The sequence below is a fragment of the Conger conger genome, chromosome 1 (assembly GCF_963514075.1).
Source record: "Conger conger chromosome 1, fConCon1.1, whole genome shotgun sequence".
Taxonomy (NCBI): Eukaryota; Metazoa; Chordata; class Actinopteri; order Anguilliformes; family Congridae; genus Conger; species Conger conger.
The window spans coordinates 49,352,393-49,370,176 of record NC_083760.1 but is presented as its reverse complement, the minus strand read 5'-3'; the positions used below and the strand labels follow the sequence as shown (position 1 = coordinate 49,370,176).

General features: G+C 43.7%; 1 protein-coding gene across 1 annotated transcript in view; it reads left to right on the top strand.

Moving 5' to 3' along the window:
• cdkal1 (CDK5 regulatory subunit associated protein 1-like 1) overlaps positions 1–9,127 on the top strand; it is a 387,515-nt gene extending 378,388 nt beyond the window's left edge. Inside the window, exon 15 of the mRNA XM_061253309.1 lies at positions 8,505–9,127. Coding sequence (XP_061109293.1) covers positions 8,505–8,651 — 147 coding nt within the window. The 3' untranslated portion in view covers positions 8,652–9,127. The remainder of the gene's footprint in view (positions 1–8,504) is intronic.
• Positions 9,128–17,784: the final 8,657 nt, after the last annotated feature.

Sequence of the window (17,784 nt, the reverse complement as noted above, 5' to 3'; positions counted from 1 at the left end):
ACCCAATTCTCTTAACTCCGATGCCTTCGCTCCCGCACCACAGCCACATAGTTCTCAGCCTCCCCTCTTCTATATTAATAATGAATAAGGCCTCCCCGGTGTGCTGCGTTCATGGGCTGTCTGTTTATTGGGGGTGGAGGTGGGCTGAATTCATTTCGCCGACCCCCTGGAGCCCCGGTCACGCGGCCCTGCCAGCCCTCGCCGCCCGGGGGACGGGCCCCCGTCAGACCACCCTGTCTGTCTCCTGCGGGAAAGGGCAGGTTGAGCCCAGCTCCGGCTCCATTGTGTCAGGCGGTGGAGAGGCTCCTCGGCCCGCTAATTGATTGCACAAGAAAGGAGACGTCGGGAGGGAAATGTCACCGGGGTGCCGGGCGGAAGGGAATGAGACCGGGAGCCTGTCGCCATTTGCCTTGGAGGACGTCAGGAAAGCGGGGCTCAGACAAAGGTTGTGAGATAGTTAACGGAAATTAGAGAAGGTGTTGGCGAGTTTCTTCTGTACTGTACAGTGATTTATTCCATGTACCTTCATTGAGGCAGTTCTGCTACTTATCTGGAACTACTTTTGCTGACCACTTTATTAGGTAGACCTGTATACCAGCTTGTTAATCCAAATATATAATCAGCCAATCGTGTGGCGGAAGCTCAGTGCAGAAAAGCGTCCAGGCGTGGTCAAGAGGGTTCAGTTGTTGTTCAGACCAGGCATCAGAATGGGGAAGAAATGTGATTGAAGTGATTTTGACCGTGGAATGATTCTTGGTGTCGGACTGGGTGGTTTGAGTTTCTCAGACAGTCTCTGGATTTTACAGAGATTACTAGTACGAAAAACAAAAACAAGCAGTGAGCCACAGTTCTCTGGTCGAAAGCACCTTTTTAATTTGAGATGTCAGACCAGAATGGCCAGACTGGTTCAATAAGTTCAATAAGTCTGGGTAATTCCAATAAATATCTAATAAATTGGTCGTGGAGTTAATATGTGGGATTTTTAAAAACAAGTTTACATTTCTTAATTTGCCTAAAAAGGGGTCAGAGTGAATGAACAGAATTGTCAAGGAAAAACGGGCGTTCAGATTTACTTCAACCAAATGCCTTGAATCCTTCACGCCTTTCCTGGGCTTCATTCTGAGCCACGGCCTCCCAGATACCCCATTACCAAATAGCTCATTCTGAAGGCAATGTTAATTGGGGCAAACAACTTATTTTTAGCTTGATGAAGCTAAGTATTAAAGCGGCAGGAACAGTTTAAGAAGCGTTGTCGTCTATCCAGCTGGAATGGCCTCATGTTGTAGTTTGTGAATCAGCCTAAAACTGCTGAAATCTGTATCTTGATTTAAAGAAGGAAGTCATTTTTAACAGATGACTAGGTCTCGTTTTCTGAATCCAACAATTCAACGTGTGAATGCCATGTGGTGCTTGAAACACTTGCTGTTACATAAGCAGCCTTTGTGAAATAATATATTATGCTGTTGGCTTGTTGTTCCTGTAAGGTGAACGTGCTTTAATAAAGTGTATTGTATCCAATCTTCTGAAATATAAGTACAGATGGGAGGAGAACATACAGGCCTTTACCCTGGCCATAAAGGGAATCCCTCTTGTGAAAACAGCCCTTTTTAACACGGGAACTAGCCTTATTCTCCGTCCTGCTGGCACCTTTTATAGCTTTTTTTAGTGTTCTGTTGCATTTTCCCTCCATTTTGAGATTAGGAACGAGAAAATAATTCCATCAATGCAATTTGCCAAGCTGCTAGACCGGCGGTGAAAATACACGGACTCTGTCGTGCTGAAGAACGGCATCGAATTCCTTTCTATGAAATCTTATTAAACACTGAGAAATTCAGTTGAAGGAGATTGAATATACAAGGGCTCCCAATTGATTGATGCGTTCGTTTCCTGGAGAGAAGGTACTTGATGCATTCGTTCTGGCAGTAATTTCTCATTATTGATGCGAGTAGCACACCAGTTTCTTATTTTTTATTTTTTTCTTGCCCCAGATATCTTGTAAGAATAAAAAAAACAAAAAAAAAACAGCTGGCCTTCTCTTCAAGATTGAATTCCCTTCATACCTTCAGTAACATCAAAAATCTAAATTTTCTGTGAGAATACATTAACATTTTATGATCTCAGAAAAATCATTGTTAACATTAATACAGTGCTTTTATATGATTAAATCTGTTATATGTTTTTTTTTCTTTAACTAGAAAAGAGTAAGACAACCTTCTTTGTACACATGTATAGGTCCACAAGCAGATATTGTTATTCTATGTATAGCATAGATGTGGTTAGCAACAAGCCTAATGTTGTGCTTTCCACACTGCCTATTGTGCATACTTGTCGGTGCATGAGTGAGACAATTTAGCCTTGTTCTGCACCTGCAAATGCATCTGCGGTCTTTCTTGATATAAAATGTATATAATCTTTTCCTGACAATTATAAAAAGAAAATCTGTTTTGTGATGGCACTCATTGTTTCTATGTGCATGTGTGCGCAAGTGTGAGTCTGTGATTGAATCAGTATCTTTGTGTGTTTGTGTTTTGTCCCGTGTATTTATGCATGGGTGGATGTGTGTATGTTGTTTGTATATGTATTTGTGTGCATATGCATGGTTTGGAGATGTATGGTTTGGGGTGCGTGCGTGCGTGCGTGCGTGCGTGCGTGCGTGCGTGCGTGCGTGCGTGCGTGCGTGCGTGCGTGCGTGCGTGCGTGCGTGCGTGCGTGCGTGCGTGCGTGCGTGCGTGCGTGCGTGCGTGCGTGCGTGCGTGCGTGCGTGCGTGCGTGCGTGCGTGCGTGCGTGCGTGCACTGGATTTTGTCCTCCATTGAAGTACAGTACAACTGCTGCAACACGCCAACATGTTTTTGCCTCCCAACTTTTTTTGCTCAAGTCTTTATCTATTTGAAACACCCTCTTTCAATAGCACAGAAACTTGTAATATTAATCTGCCATAAACAATCACAGTTTAGCGTAATTTTAATTTAATTGTAAATATTTAAGCCTTTTAGCAGTCACAGTACTGTCGTGAATATTTATTGAAATTGTGCAGAAAAATAGCTTGGAGCATCAGTTGTGTAACTTGAACCCACTCTGCCACATTGTTCTGTATGTCATCACACTGTAACACCATGCGGTCGGGAAGGACTTCAACAATAATAACATCCATTGATTGTTGTGTTGCCAGGTACTCATTATGTCATGAGACTCTCATCCAATTAGCTTTCCTTTTTGATCATATGAAAGCATGAACCATAGTCCATATGTGCATGCGGTAATATTTTATGTTCTTTGCTCTTTTCAAAGGGTCTGTGAGCTAACTGCGATCGCGATGTCGATGCGTTTTTAAAGTATACAGAAAACATGTGTTATTGTTAAAATTCACTGTTCCAGATTGAATTCCCTTCATACCTTCAGTAACATCAAAAAAATCTATTTTCTGTGAGGATAGTCACGTTTTATGATCTCAGAACAATAATTGTTTACCTTAGTACGGTTTTTATGATTAAATCTGTAATGTATTTTATAACACAAAAAGAGTAAGAAAAGTCTCCTTTGTACACACGTGCAGGTCCACAAGCAGATATTTAGTATTCTATGTATAGCATAGATGTGGTTACCAACAGCCCTAATGTTGTGCTTTTCTCACTACTCAGTGAAATCTGATCCCTAACTTAAAAAAATGCTTAAATGTTGAGGTGTGAGAATACATTGGATTAACTGCCCACTGAGACTCAAACCGCCTTCCCCCTTGTACATGAGTGTCTGAATCTTAAGCCGTGTTTGGCACTTTCTGAGATATGCAACGGTTCATGCACGCGACTGAACTTCCCCTCACCTTTTCGCTTTTGTGAGCAACCCACCTGGTTAATTTGTGAAAACGCAGGCTTTCCACTCTCGCGAAACTGGTGTAACAAGAAAGTAATGGAATTTACACCCACTGAAGGATTAGCACTGCTACTGCTAGTGATCAATAGTGTGTATGTACAGGAGAGTGATTAACACTGTGCATGTACAGGAGAGAGATTAACACTGCGTGTGTACAGGAGACTGATTAACACTGCACATGTACAGGAGAGTGATTAACACTCTATGTACAGGATAGTGATTAATACTGCACATGTACAGGAGAGTGATTAACACTGTGTATGTACAGGAGAGTGATTAACCATCACCTAGAGTCCACCCCTCAGACGACATTCCCCGCATCCTTTCGGTTACCTGTGTTACGTTCAATCTGAAAACGTTTCGCCACCATTCTTGGATGAACGACAGGTTTCTTCCCAACGGTGTGCAATGTTTTGCAACCAGCTTTTGAGGTACATTTGCTCACGTTTGGTAGGTATGTCGGGGGTGTAGCTCGAATCGATAATGACGTAGGCCTATGCATTAAGTCTTGGGGAACATACAGAATGCCTTTCTCAGAAGCCATTGGAGCGAACTGCACCTATGTCAATCAGTCCGCCAATGTTTTTCAACAGGAGGTCCAAGACGCCAACGTTTCTGTTTAAAAAAAAAACATTTTTCAGAGTTTGGTCTGGGCTTTACTCCCCTCCCTGCCAGTCATCAGGACCCCCCCGTCCCTCCCTCACCCTCCTGCTGCAGCGAGCTCTCAGAGGACGTGTGTCATGTGATTAGGGACTGGACCCTGATGAGGGTAATGCTCCTCCTTCTCCCCAACCCTGCATGCCCTCCTGTGATTCCCAGATCCACAGGGGCCCACAAACGAATGGAAATTTTAAATATTACTTCCCATTTAGGTTTCTTAGCTTTCTGCAGATGATTAGATGCAGTGAGAGAGGCTGGTATGCTGTGAAAACTAGTCTTCCAGTTTTCTAAGTGGATTCGGCATATACTGCCACTGCTACCAGTTCACCCAAACAAATGAATAGAATGACACTGTCAAGTTACTCCCGCCTTAACAAATTTTGAAATTTTCCATAAACATGGCAGCTGGTACACAAGCATTTGAATGGCATTTCCGTATTGGAGGAGCAAGACTGAGAAACTTTACCATAAACATGTCAGCCAGTACACCAGTGTTGAATGTCACTACCGTATTGTAAGAGTGACACTGAGGATCAACATTGCCATAAACATGGTGCTTCACAGTGCTGCCTGCTGCTGTCATATTTGATGGGTTTTGATGCACAGCCTCAGAAGGCCAACACATGCCTTGTCATCAGCGAATAAGCTCTAGCTGCCTTGTCCAAATCCCAGATGGGACTCTCCTGCAATGTTCAGCCGTATTAATGGACTGCATGTTGAAGTTCATGTTGAGTCCCACTGCTGTCCCAGAAATGTTCACTTTGCGGCGAAAAGACGTTTTTCTAAGTGTTTGTTTTCATGTAGAAATAGGATTCGCAGACTTCTGCTCCGACTCCATCTTGAAACCCGAAGCACGTTGCGCCACGCGGGTTTTTTTCCACTGTCGATTCAACGGAGGCAGGCCTTCTGTCCCCAGTGCTTTAAGCCCTTTCAAAGTGGTAACAGAATGCTACTCGGCAACAGCACGGTGTTATTGAACGGAGAATGGTTAGTGACATACGGAGTCCCTGCTCCTTTGAGATAGGGGAGCAGGCATTCGCAGGATGTCGTCTGTCCCGAGGGGATGCAGCCTTGACTGGCTTTTAATTCAGGGGCTGGGGTAAGGTGTGCGTGGGAGGCGACTCATCGTCTTTCAGGAACCGGCCCCTCCCGCCGCCCCCCGTCCTCCACGTCGAGCAGCTGACTCGACCGGACAGGTCCGACGGCACCTGCAGCCCGCGGCGGCCCTTTTGTGCGCCACGAACAAAGAACCCGGACGCCTAACGGATGCTCCGGATAGGATGACAGGCCGCGTCGGCAAAAAATCAAGATTATTCACTTTCGAAAAGCCGCTGAGTTCCGCCGTCACGTGTCGTGATGATGGGACCTTGCAGAGGTGCGTGGAGACATGTGGAGGGCGTGTGGCGGGGTACACGTGGGTCTGTGTTGGCGGTGGGCGTGACCAAATCAGCTGCCAGTCAGCCACATGGTCGATTTGTGCCACATTCGCCAATTGCTGTAGTCGGATGCAGCGAATAAAATGGCTGTCTATTTAGATGCGTTCAAGTAAATGTTTAAATGTTACCTTCCCCCCCCCCCCCCCCCCGCCCCCTCCTTTCCTCTCCCCCCAGGCCTTTCCCGTTCTCAGAGTTTGCATCTTTGTCTCCAGGTTTCCGGGCACAATGAGACCGGTTTCAGCGAGCTCCTTTTGATTTGAGCGATCGAGACAAGTGTTCCCAAACAGACAGTTCTCTCCGACATGCATGGCAGCGAGGGCTGTGTGTGTGTGTGTGTGTGTGTGTGGGATGGGGGGGTGGGGGGGTGTCGGGACCCTCCGAGCTATATCACTTACACTAGACGCAGATGGGAGAGAGTCTCTGGGGGTGGAGGAGAGGGGGGGGGGTGGGGTGGGAATAAAAGGCGTTAGGCATGAAAGAGCCAGTGTGGCTTAGGAAAGGGAACAGCTAAAAAAAGAAAAATAGAGGGCGAGGAATCGCGGAAAAGTCTTAAAAGCGGATCGGAGATGAAGGGGAGATCTTTCCTTCGGTGCGCTCGGCGAGGCTTCCGAAATTGAATGTTCCCCATGGCTGTGAAACGAGATCTATCCGGATGTCTAAAGGTTGGTTAAACTGGGCCCCGGCATCGGTAATGGCTTTTGATGATGCGGAGGGGCCCCAACGTGACGTCCCCGTAACAGGCTCACTTTTTCTCCATTTTCACTTGGAAAAATTTCCAAGCGCTCCGACAGCACTTCGACCTCGCGGAACGCCGTATGATGCAGGTAATGCAAATATAGACAAACTGCCGATATCAAAAGCCAAGTCCTGCGATGCGTATCTGCCTCCCCGCAAAGTGGAAATTGCAATTACCATCATTGTGGCCCTGAAATATTGAACTCATAAAATGGTCATTCAGATTGATCTTCCCTACTTAATGCATGGGTTTCTACCCCCCTATAAATGAACACATTATGGGGTCGGCTATCTGTTCATTCCTGTTGAGAGACATCTCTCTATTACTGTCTCCTTTATGAATGAAGCTTTAATGCGCCAACACATTAGGAGAGACCGAGCTCCCATTATGGCAATTTCATCCTCGGGAAGACTGCCATATAATGTAGTCTTTAATCTCTGATACTTTCCAACTTTAAATGCGCTCTATCATTTATGTGTCATGCGAAGTAACGATGAGTGATCGCTTGCCCTTTAGCCCTTAGGCAGCCTTCGAACGTCATCGGTAACTCCTCTTTGCGTGTGATTATCTCCAAAAATGTCATGGAGTTACTGTCAGCAGTGGTGGTGGTGGAGGGAGCAGGGGATGGGTGTAATTATGACTGTGCTTTGCTGTAAGTCCACGGTAGCCATGTGTTCGCCTGTTCAACTGCCAACAAGACACCTCAAGGGGCAATGGCAGTGCACTCTAGGTAATCTTTACACATTTTTAACTGGGCTGAGTACATTCCACCCAATTCCCGTCTCTCTGTTTCTCCCCACTTCCTTGATACCAAGACTCTTGGAATGCCCAAGTGCTTTCATCATCTCCTGTACCTCATTTTAACCAGCTTGAAATTTGGTAGGGCTTCTGGTGTTGCCAGTGGCTGTTACTCATTTGCAGTTTGGCATGGCTTTTTCAGATTTGATGGCAGTTTATTATTTTTGATCCAAGTGCCCTTAATTCACTTACCAGTCTGGATGGTGTGTGAAGACCTATTGTCTTGTTAGAACTGTGGCCTATCTATAATCTTTCAGTCCGTTTATCTGTATGTCTCTCTCTGTCTGTCTATATTTTTTTCAGTTTGTCTGCCTGTCTATCACTATCTAGTCATAGTCTCTTCTTTAGTGTTATTCATGTTTATGTGCTGACCTGCAAAACAATATTTGGCCCACAGGCATAACATCAAATTTTCAGGAACTTACTGCATAATACTTTTTTAGATGCCTGCTTATTTTCACTGTTTTTCTATGTGCAGCATGTCCAAAATAAGTGTTGTTAACACGTTCCTGCCCTGACAGATTGACAGGTTACTCGGGGCAGAAAGGGTATTTTTGGAGATGTTTATATTTAATCGTAATCGGAAGGAGGTGCATACCCACAGGTTGCCCCTGGTCTGCATTGCACGATCTACAACCAGGCCTTCAGGATTTCCATGAGTTGGTAGCAAATGTTTTGTTTTAATCCTTTTGGCAATTCCACAGTAACTGGCGTTACAACTGCTGGATTTTTGAGTGGTGAAGCCCAATACAGCCACATGATATTTCTTCCCTAGGGTTATAAAAAGCATATGTCAGTCTCTTATGTAGCTTTGTTGGACTTTTAAGACTCAAATATCCTGCAGTCGTAATGTCGGTCACCGTGGAAATGCCCATTTGGAGAAAAGGGCAGGGTACTGCCATTTGTGTCTTATAGTCACTGGTCGCCCTCGTTGCCTTAACCCTGGTTACTTCCTGCTGCGTTTTGTTGTTCAGTCCTTCTGCCATTTTGTCTCCCCTGCAGAACGCTGCACCTGGTCAGAACGGCCACGGCCCGCCCTTGGCCCTCAGCCAGCCGTGGAGACTGGACAAAGAGGCCCTAAAGATGTGGTCTGTGGGACTGATCTTTCTTGGCCTTATCGTGGCCTTTGCCATGGAGAAACTTCAGTAAAATAAGAGGAGTTGAAGAGGAGTCGAAGAGGAGTGGCATTTGCAGACCCGGGCTCATCCTGTGGATGTGTGAGCTTCCAGGGGCCGTAGGTTGCCAGTCCCCTCGACGCTCTTTCGAAGAGATTTACATCAAACGTGTGACTGTCCAGTATTTATTTTTCAGTGACAAGGATGTAAAGATTATGGGAAAATATATTTTTGGTAACGAATATACATCACAATTCCCTCCCCTGTATTAGTCGCACTTTGCTTGATATTGCAAAGTTTTAAAATTAGTTTTAAAAGTCCGCACTTTTGTAGCTACGGTGTGAACTTGATATTGGATTATGTTTCGTTTTTAGTTTTTTCTTCATTGCTAGTGCTTCAGTTTCAGAAACAGGTGTCTCATTGTCTGCCCTGGACAGCGACTGTATTTTTTTTTTTGTCAGCTTGTGCACTCAGCATAAAGAAACCATAATAAACCAATGCAGCAATCTTTATCTTCTCTAGGGTAATATTTGTGAAATACTCTTCTTGCGGCGTATGGATTTTGTCTCTGATTGGTAGTGCGGGTTGTGTGCCTCCTGGCTCATTTGGTCCGTATGGGAGTGAGTCCTGCATGTGAATAATTTATGTGCCAATCTGTGTGGTACCGTGTGTCAATATGCTGATGTATACACCTGGATATATGTTCTGGATGTGTAGATGCCTGGTTATGTTTTCTAGCATATTAAGTTTCAGGGAAACGGCGTGTCTGCCGTGAGGAAATATGCCGTATTCACCATTGGTTTTTTTTTCTCCCCGTGATCGTTCAGAGACCCCACCAATATGACAACCCCGGTTAATTCCGTTTTCTGTACTTTCCTGTCTGCAGTGCAGTGTGAGTTGCATGAAGATGCCTCCTGTGAAGTAGCAGCACATTTTTTGTTTCACACGGGCCCAAGTTATTCCTCTGTTACCATCCCTTCTTCTTGTTCCTTGGCAGGCTTGAAAGAAGGGAAGTGCATTGGTGGTGAAAATATTTGAATAGGACATATTTTGTGAACACGACTTTTGGGTTACGCCGTTGTTTATGTATTCACGTTTTTGTTTTGTATTCAGCGTGTGCTCTCAATCTCAAAATATCTTGGGTATATTTGGGTATTTATATGTGGTTGAGAACTATCCTATCACAATGCCACATAACTGACAATCACAATGCCACCTGACTGGCAGGCTTTGCCTGTGTACAAGCTATTCTTTTGCATTTGGGAACTGAACACATTCTGTTATGCCCAATGCACACTGTGGTCCTTAACCTTTCTCAGCATTGCTTTCACCTCTGGTCGCAGAGTGTGTCTGTCAAAAATACTTTCTGTTTCCTTGTAGTTCTGGGACAGGCAACAGATATCTCTCTATGTCCACATACTTCTACATGTTTCCCTTGAATTCAGATGCATTTCAGTGTTTGTTGTAGCCCTTGGTCATAAGCTTGCTTTGTATGGCTACCTGTGCATTTACATTTTCTTGTTTAATCTTTGTATACAGTAAGTCTTGGAAGCATCACCCAATTTCTTTCACATTTGGCACACTCGTCAATCATAGTATGTAAATGTGAAATAAATAACTGGGGTTCATTTGTCGTGGGTGGGTTCAAGGCCGACAAATGTTTTTTTTAATGCATGCCAGTAGTTTTCATCCATTCATCTCACATCTGGGACATTCATCAAGCACGGGCCGTGCATGTAAAATAACTACCTGTCGCGGTTCTTGATCATTGGCCATTCCTGGCTACAGCATACCCATATCTCATATGTGTGATTCTTCATATTTCAATACGTGATTTTTTGCATCATTTGCGCATTGTTTAGTTTGGCTTAAATGTATCGCATTTATCATTCATGCCATGGAGAAGACCACAAAATATTCAATGCACAAGGTCCTGAGCCACAGCCGCTAGGGCGAACAAACAAGCTTTTCCACACCTCAGTAACTTTTCACAGAACTGTCCCCTGGTTGGTCTCTGGAGTTTCCTGTTTGTTGCCTCAGCTCTCGCCCAGTCTGGTGACAGAACGAGGTTTTGATAATGGCCATCGAACACATTTTCACACCGTGTGCCAATCGCTCCTCGCAACACTCACTCCCTCCTCTCACATTTAGCACGTTGAGTGCTGATGGACCGGGGACATGTTCACACTGCCTGCAATGGCTCAAGATCCCTGCCCACACCCTGTCACGCCCAGTGTGGTAAACCATGTGAACGTCTGTTGATGTGAGAAATTAGTCATTTTTTTAAGCAGCATTTTTATTAGCATTCACTGATTTTATTTATCACCTTTCTCAAGCATTGTCTCCTGATGATATATCCGTATCCACAATTTTTACAATGACGAGATATTAGATATTTTTACTATGAGATTGTATTTTTATTTTGATCTTTACTCGTTGACGACTGTCAAACTGATCAGAAACGAACAAAAACATCTAAAAATAGGTATGCCTTACAGGGACACTGTCTGTAGTGAGCTGAATGAAACACATAATTGGCATAATACTTTTTCACATATTATGAAATATACAACCAAGAAAATCAAGAAAGAAAAGACCAGCCATTTTGGAGGGAGTCTAAGAAAGCGTTGTCCGAATGAACCGTAGTGGAATGGATGACATAGGCCTGAAGCCAGCGAAGGTTGTTTCTCCTCATCTCGTGTGAGAAAATCTTTGAGACTGAATGGAGCGGTGTGGGCAGGGGGGGGGGGGTGTAAACGGTGAGTTTCAGCAGAACTGACATCAGTCCCCATGGATACGGTCAGTGCTGAAAGGTATCTTCTCGCTGAGGGAGATGTGCCGCGGTAAGCGAAATCCCTCAGGGAAGCTATGCCTCCTTAAACAAACCAAATGGCCAGAATCAGAGGAGACATTTTAATCCCTACATTGTGCAAAATCCCAGTAGGACTAATAATGTAATACTGTGATCTGGCTGGTGTTACCGTCAGAGAATCCCCTTATATGGTACCGCCTTTTATTTGTTTTATTCGACTTTGAAATGGAGAGAGTATTGTGTTAGAGTTATACATTTTATACATAGCTCTGACCCCAGTAGAGTTGTGCGCTTCGCTCGAACATAAAAGAGCTGCACACTGTGTTCATCCTGGCTGGTAATTGTTTAGTCTCTGGAGCGTTGTTCTGGTTTTCTCCTTGGTGTGTCTGTTCAAATCTAAATGCTCTTTCCTTCGTCCCCCTCACCATAACAGGCAAGTGGTGAACTACTGTTAAATGGACCATGTTCATTTATTGTGGACTTTGCTCTCTTAGCTTCTGTGAGTTGTGTTCTGATGTAGACTCTGTTAAGGGCTCGGGGCTGCTTTTCCAGGACTTCCTGAAAAAGGAGAAACACAGGAGCCAGTATCTTTGCTTCATAAATTCTATTCAAAATATAAAGATTTCCTTATTATTGGCATACAAAGAAAAAACCTGGCAGTACACTGTCTTGTAAATAAAACTCTTTTTAAATTGATAATTTACATTGACTCCTGGTATAACTCTCAATTTTATGTACACCTTGTGAAAACTTGCATGCAGCCCCGGTTGAAAAAGTTCACTTCTTGCTCTACAGGTGGAATGCTTCCATCTTCCATATTAAATCTTACAATAACCAGGTGAACAAAGATCACCTGGAGGAGGGACAGACAAAAACTTCTTCTAATAATATTGCCAAGAGTAATCAAAAAGAAAAGCGCCTCCATGCACCAATATTCAGTTTGCAAATTAGAATGTTTGACTACTCTTACTCATTTCACTATTTACTGCAAATTATATTTTATTCACAGCATTTAACATGGTATATTTTCCAATACATTGGCTGTATGCTGTAGACTATGAGCTTCAGCAGGCTGTAGACTGAGCTTCAGCAGGCTGTAGACTGAGCTTCAGCAGGCTGTAGACTGAGCTTCAGCAGGCTGTGGACTCTGACCTTCAGCAGGCTGTGGACTCTGACCTTCAGCAGGCTGTAGACTATGAGCTTCAGCAGGCTGTAGACTATGAGCTTCAGCAGGCTGTAGACTGAGCTTCAGCAGGCTGTAGACTGAGCTTCAGCAGGCTGTAGACTATGAGCTTCAGCAGGCTGTGGACTCTGACCTTCAGCAGGCTGTGGACTCTGACCTTCAGCAGGCTGTAGACTATGAGCTTCAGCAGGCTGTAGACTATGAGCTTCAGCAGGCTGTAGACTATGAGCTTCAGCAGGCTGTAGACTGAGCTTCAGCAGGCTGTAGACTGAGCTTCAGCAGGCTGTAGACTGAGCTTCAGCAGGCTGTAGACTGAGCTTCAGCAGGCTGTAGACTATGAGCTTCAGCAGGCTGTGGACTCTGACCTTCAGCAGGCTGTGGACTCTGACCTTCAGCAGGCTGTGGACTCTGACCTTCAGCAGGCTGTCCCTGATGAGATCATGGTGGATTTCCCCAGGTTTCTGGATCGTAGGCTGTGGTCTACCTTCCACCTACTAGAGAAGGCCTGAATAAAAGATGAAAAGAACACAGAGATTTGTGTTATTATAGAACATTATAGCTAATTAGAAAATGAGTTGTCTTTAAAAAAATATATAGATATGTAGTGTAGAGGACACAGCCTTTTACGCTGGTAAAGCAACACCTAGACCAGACCTTGATTTGAGTGGAGTAGGCTCTGATCATGTCCAGATCTCACTGTTTTACAAACCCGTTTCCCTGCCTTTGTGATCAGACCTGCATGTGCAGTGCACACAGTGTTCGGAGTCACGGGAAATGATCTCTGAAATGCAGAAAATCTCCAGACAGTGACAGGAGGTTCGGTGATCCCTTTGACGGTATGTGGGTCAACTTTCAGCAGGTGCTTAATAATAGAACCTCCCCCACCCACACCTACTTTTGAAGTTGCGTCGCGCTTAGCGTCAGTGCAGCTGGTATGTACAAAGCAGGAATGATGTGAGGCTTTTGTGATGAATGACAGCACATTGCAGCTGAGACCTGGAAGCACTGCGTCAATTAATTTTAAATCAACATATTTCCCTTTGTCGGCGTGACAGCTCCGAATCCTTCTAGGAGTCCACTCTCCCATTCCTAAAAAACACCTCTGACAGGTTCGGAGTTGATGTCGCATCCTGCGAGACCCGGCAGGGGCGGGGAGCTCTGAATGCCGGGTTAATGTTTGCGCTCGTGAACGAATTTCAAACCTCTGTTTGTTCTCTGTAAACACAGCCAAAGGGGAATTGTTAAACAGGGACAGGACAGAAAGGAGGAACGCTGGCTTCACTGCTCCTGTGAAGGCGCGCATACATATGCATGTTGTGTGGGATTGTTTGAAAAGGAGGAACGCGTTCGCGAATGACCTAGTCTTTTCTGCGCCAATCCTGCCAACTCTACCAAGATTATTCTAGGTGTCGAAAGTTTATTGCCTGGAACAATGCTGTGTTGAGAGTTCCCCTCCATATCTTCCTGTCAGCTCTGTGCCTGGGGGATGTAAGGCTCACAAGCGGAGGAATGTGTTTCAGCAAGCTGTTTTATTTTGCATTGTGACCAACTTTCAGTCATGTGCACCGTTTTACGATATGGGAAACAGCAATTCTCTCTTTTAAATCTGCTGTAAAATTAATGGTGGCACTGTCCATTTCATGTGCCTGCCAGAAATAATGGGCTTTTTAAAGCAAGCCAAATGGTGACCATAATGAAAAAAAAATTAAATAAATGTTTCCATTATTTGGCAGCTCCTACCATATAATAAAATACTCGGCACAGTTCTCTGTTAGCTTATTCTTGTACAACTGTAGGGACTGAATCGGCACAAAGCATTTAAACCCTAAGAATCTGTTATGTGTTAATTGAAATAGAGCTGATGGGCACCAGATTAAATTGTCATTTTCCTGAGTATCCATCTATCCATTTCCGCTTTCCACAAGCAGTATGTTAGTTCAGTTCATTGGAAAACATTGGTATTACATTATTTACTTAGCACATGCCCTTATCCAGAGTGGAGAACATCAGTGTAACTCTCAGGAATACAAAAATGCAGTATCTCCAGGAAGCCACTGAGGCCCATTAATAATCAATGAGTGTAGCATGAACCTAAAGAACAACAATGTGTACTGTATCTAAATTAAGTACCACGTGACAGATAATCTAAAACTTTACACAGCCATAACTAAAAAATATTCCAAAATAAATTCAGAGAAAGAATGAGAAAATAAAATATTATCAAGAGTGGGTCAGGGGAGTCTTGGTACGGTGCAATCTCTATATCCGAATATGGGCAGGGTCTCTGCTGTTCTGACCGCAGTGGGGATATGTTCTCAGTGAGCACTTTATTCGGTAGACCGGTACACCAGCTTGGTAATGCAAATATTTAATCAGCAAATCATGTGGCTGCAACTAAATGCATACAAGCATGCAGACATGGTCAAGAGGGTCAGCTGTTGTTCAGACCAAATGTCAGAATGGGGAAGAAAGTTAAGTGAAGTGACAGCGTGTCTCTGCGACCAACGACGTGCATTGGATGTCACAGCGACATTTGGTTTATACTCTGGGCGACTGGAGTTATACAGTCTACGTTGGGCAACAATAGAACATTCTGGAATGTTCTGCGATTTAATTTGGGGGACACTTAAAAAAAAAAAGAGTGAAGGGAGCAGTTAACATGGCTTGCCTCAGTGTTACTCATCAGGGGAAGACCGTGGTTAGCCTTCACCGATCTGGACATGGCGTCGGCCGAGCGTTGTAGTCGTCTTCCCGCCGTGTACGTGTTGTCGGCTGTGGTCGGTCCTTGCAGAAGGCATCCTGATTAAAAAAGATAAATAAATACTAATAATAATTTGGAAGCCCATTGGTAGGCCTCCTTTATACCAATTAGGGTGAAAATTTTGACGTGGGGGTGTTGTGTGGAAGTGGAAGACAGCAACAAAAGGCTGGTGTCTCTGCAGCAGAAAACCGCGTCTGCATGCTTTTATGCATTGAGTTGCTGCCACATGATTAGCTGATTAAATATTTGCATTAACAAGCTTGTGTACAGGTCTACCTAATAAAGTGAGTGTATATTGTGCATATAAAGTCGGTGAGTGTATATTGTGCATATAAATATTGTATTCTTATTTGTGTCCCTTTGTTTTCCTTATTAAATTACACAATTTTATGTAAACCTATTTAATTGGAAGGCTTTGCCAGATGGACAGAGAAAATGTCACAGGGGTAAGCCATGTAATGAGCGCGCATAATGTAATTGTTTAGCTTTAGACCATTATTTAACATTTCCATTGCGTTTCATCAGCGTATTTATTTATCATTACAGTTGTTTTCTGAAATAAATCATTTTTGTTGGGCTGAGGATTGTTTTCAATCAAAGTTTGTTGTTTATTTTTTGGCTTGGGGATTCAGTTCCAACTTCTTCATTTGTTTTCTCATCCAGCTTAAAATGATCGGGAGACAGATGTTAATGTTTGTTCCCAGTGCAGTTTCACGTGTTAACTTGATTTATTGTTTATCCTTTGATCGAACACGGTGAGAGAGAGATGTAAAGTTTATTACTTCAATGAATGGTTACACTAATTTGATGAGAAAATCGGATGAAAAATGTCTTATGGAATAATTAATAAAAATGAAGATGTGAGAATAACATGTAGAAGTCCTGCTGAGGGGAAACCTGCTGCTTTTAATGTAAAATAAGACTAAATTCCCTGCTCGCTTTCATCTTGAAATTCTGTCTTTGAAGGAGGCATAATGCCCTGCCTGGACTTTAATGGAATAAAGCTTCACATGGAAGAAGTACATTACAGTATAATTTGTCCTGAGAGGTTGTCTTCAAAAACCTGTCCATGAAAAGGCTACAGACTTGCCGCAGTCAGTGAAAATGTCTTTAGAACAGACCCCACACCAGATTACCTTCAGTGGACTTTAGCTTTCATATTACCGAGAGAACTCAACTATTTAGCCGTGAACAGAAATGGACTCAGTAAGCAGATATGTTAGTCCATGTTTGCTTGACCGTCCTAATCTGCTCAAGCACAGGAGTGAACCATCATAGTTTGTTGAGCTGTCAGGAAACTAAATCTAAGGTTGGAACAAAAATACAGGACACAGACACCCCTCCAAGACCAAAACGAGTTGTACAACCCCTGCTTCAAGACATCTTGGACTTGCACAACATGCAAATGTGTATTCTCAGCCTATTCACCCAGGTGTTCTGTAATGCCTTAAAGGTTCAGTCTTCTAACAGTCAAGAGGAATTTCAGCAACAAACACCCTCAAACCACGACACTGTTCTGTGAACACGCTGACATTGAAATCCTCCCCCGTGCCACTGGCTGTGGCAGTTAGAACCAATTTTCAACCAATGAGCTTGAATTATTGTATAGCTATACAATGTTTTGGTTTGAGTGTCTGTCCGTCAACTGTATATTTTGAAACCTGAATTTAAGGACTATAAACACAGGCAGAGGGGAAGTCAACATGTCAGTGAACCTTTTTCAATGATAAGAAGGGATTTAACAATGGTCTTGTAACAATGTTTTAACACAAAAAGTTTACCTAGTGTACCTTTAAAGAATGAAATGGCAACATGCTGCTGAAAAAAATGGTATGTTACTGCCAGGCGAAATGTATTCCAAAGAACAACAGGAATGCTATCGCACAGCCTGCACTCACGTCTGCAGCCAAGTCGCCCGAGGCGACCTCCACACGACTTGAAACTTTGTTGCCAATTATGCAATTTCTGATTCATTTAATATGGGGCAGCATAGAACTTCAGACTTGGGGGGAATCGATTTGGCAGCGATTCTTTCAGGCAGGGTCTGCCAGCTTTGAAAAAATTAATCCATTCAGTCCTTTTCCAGTCATTTATGTTCCATTTGAATCCAGCTGATTTGTTTGGGCGCTCTTCGTTCTATGACCTGTAAAGTTACTTGGGCGGTGTATTGTTTAATCAAACACACTCTTTTTGAACAGTCTTGTGATTCGCTGAATTCTGCTTGGAGACAGTCAGACATTGAGAGGAACAGGAACGTTCATCCAGTCCTCTGCTTGTTGGAATAAGAAAACAAGGTCTGCACAGCTCTGTTGAAATCATGTTGAATGGCCATTCACAATGGCAGACCCCTTCTATTACTAAAACATTGAAATTACAGTTATTTAGCTGAAGCTTTTCAAGCTTTTTTTTCA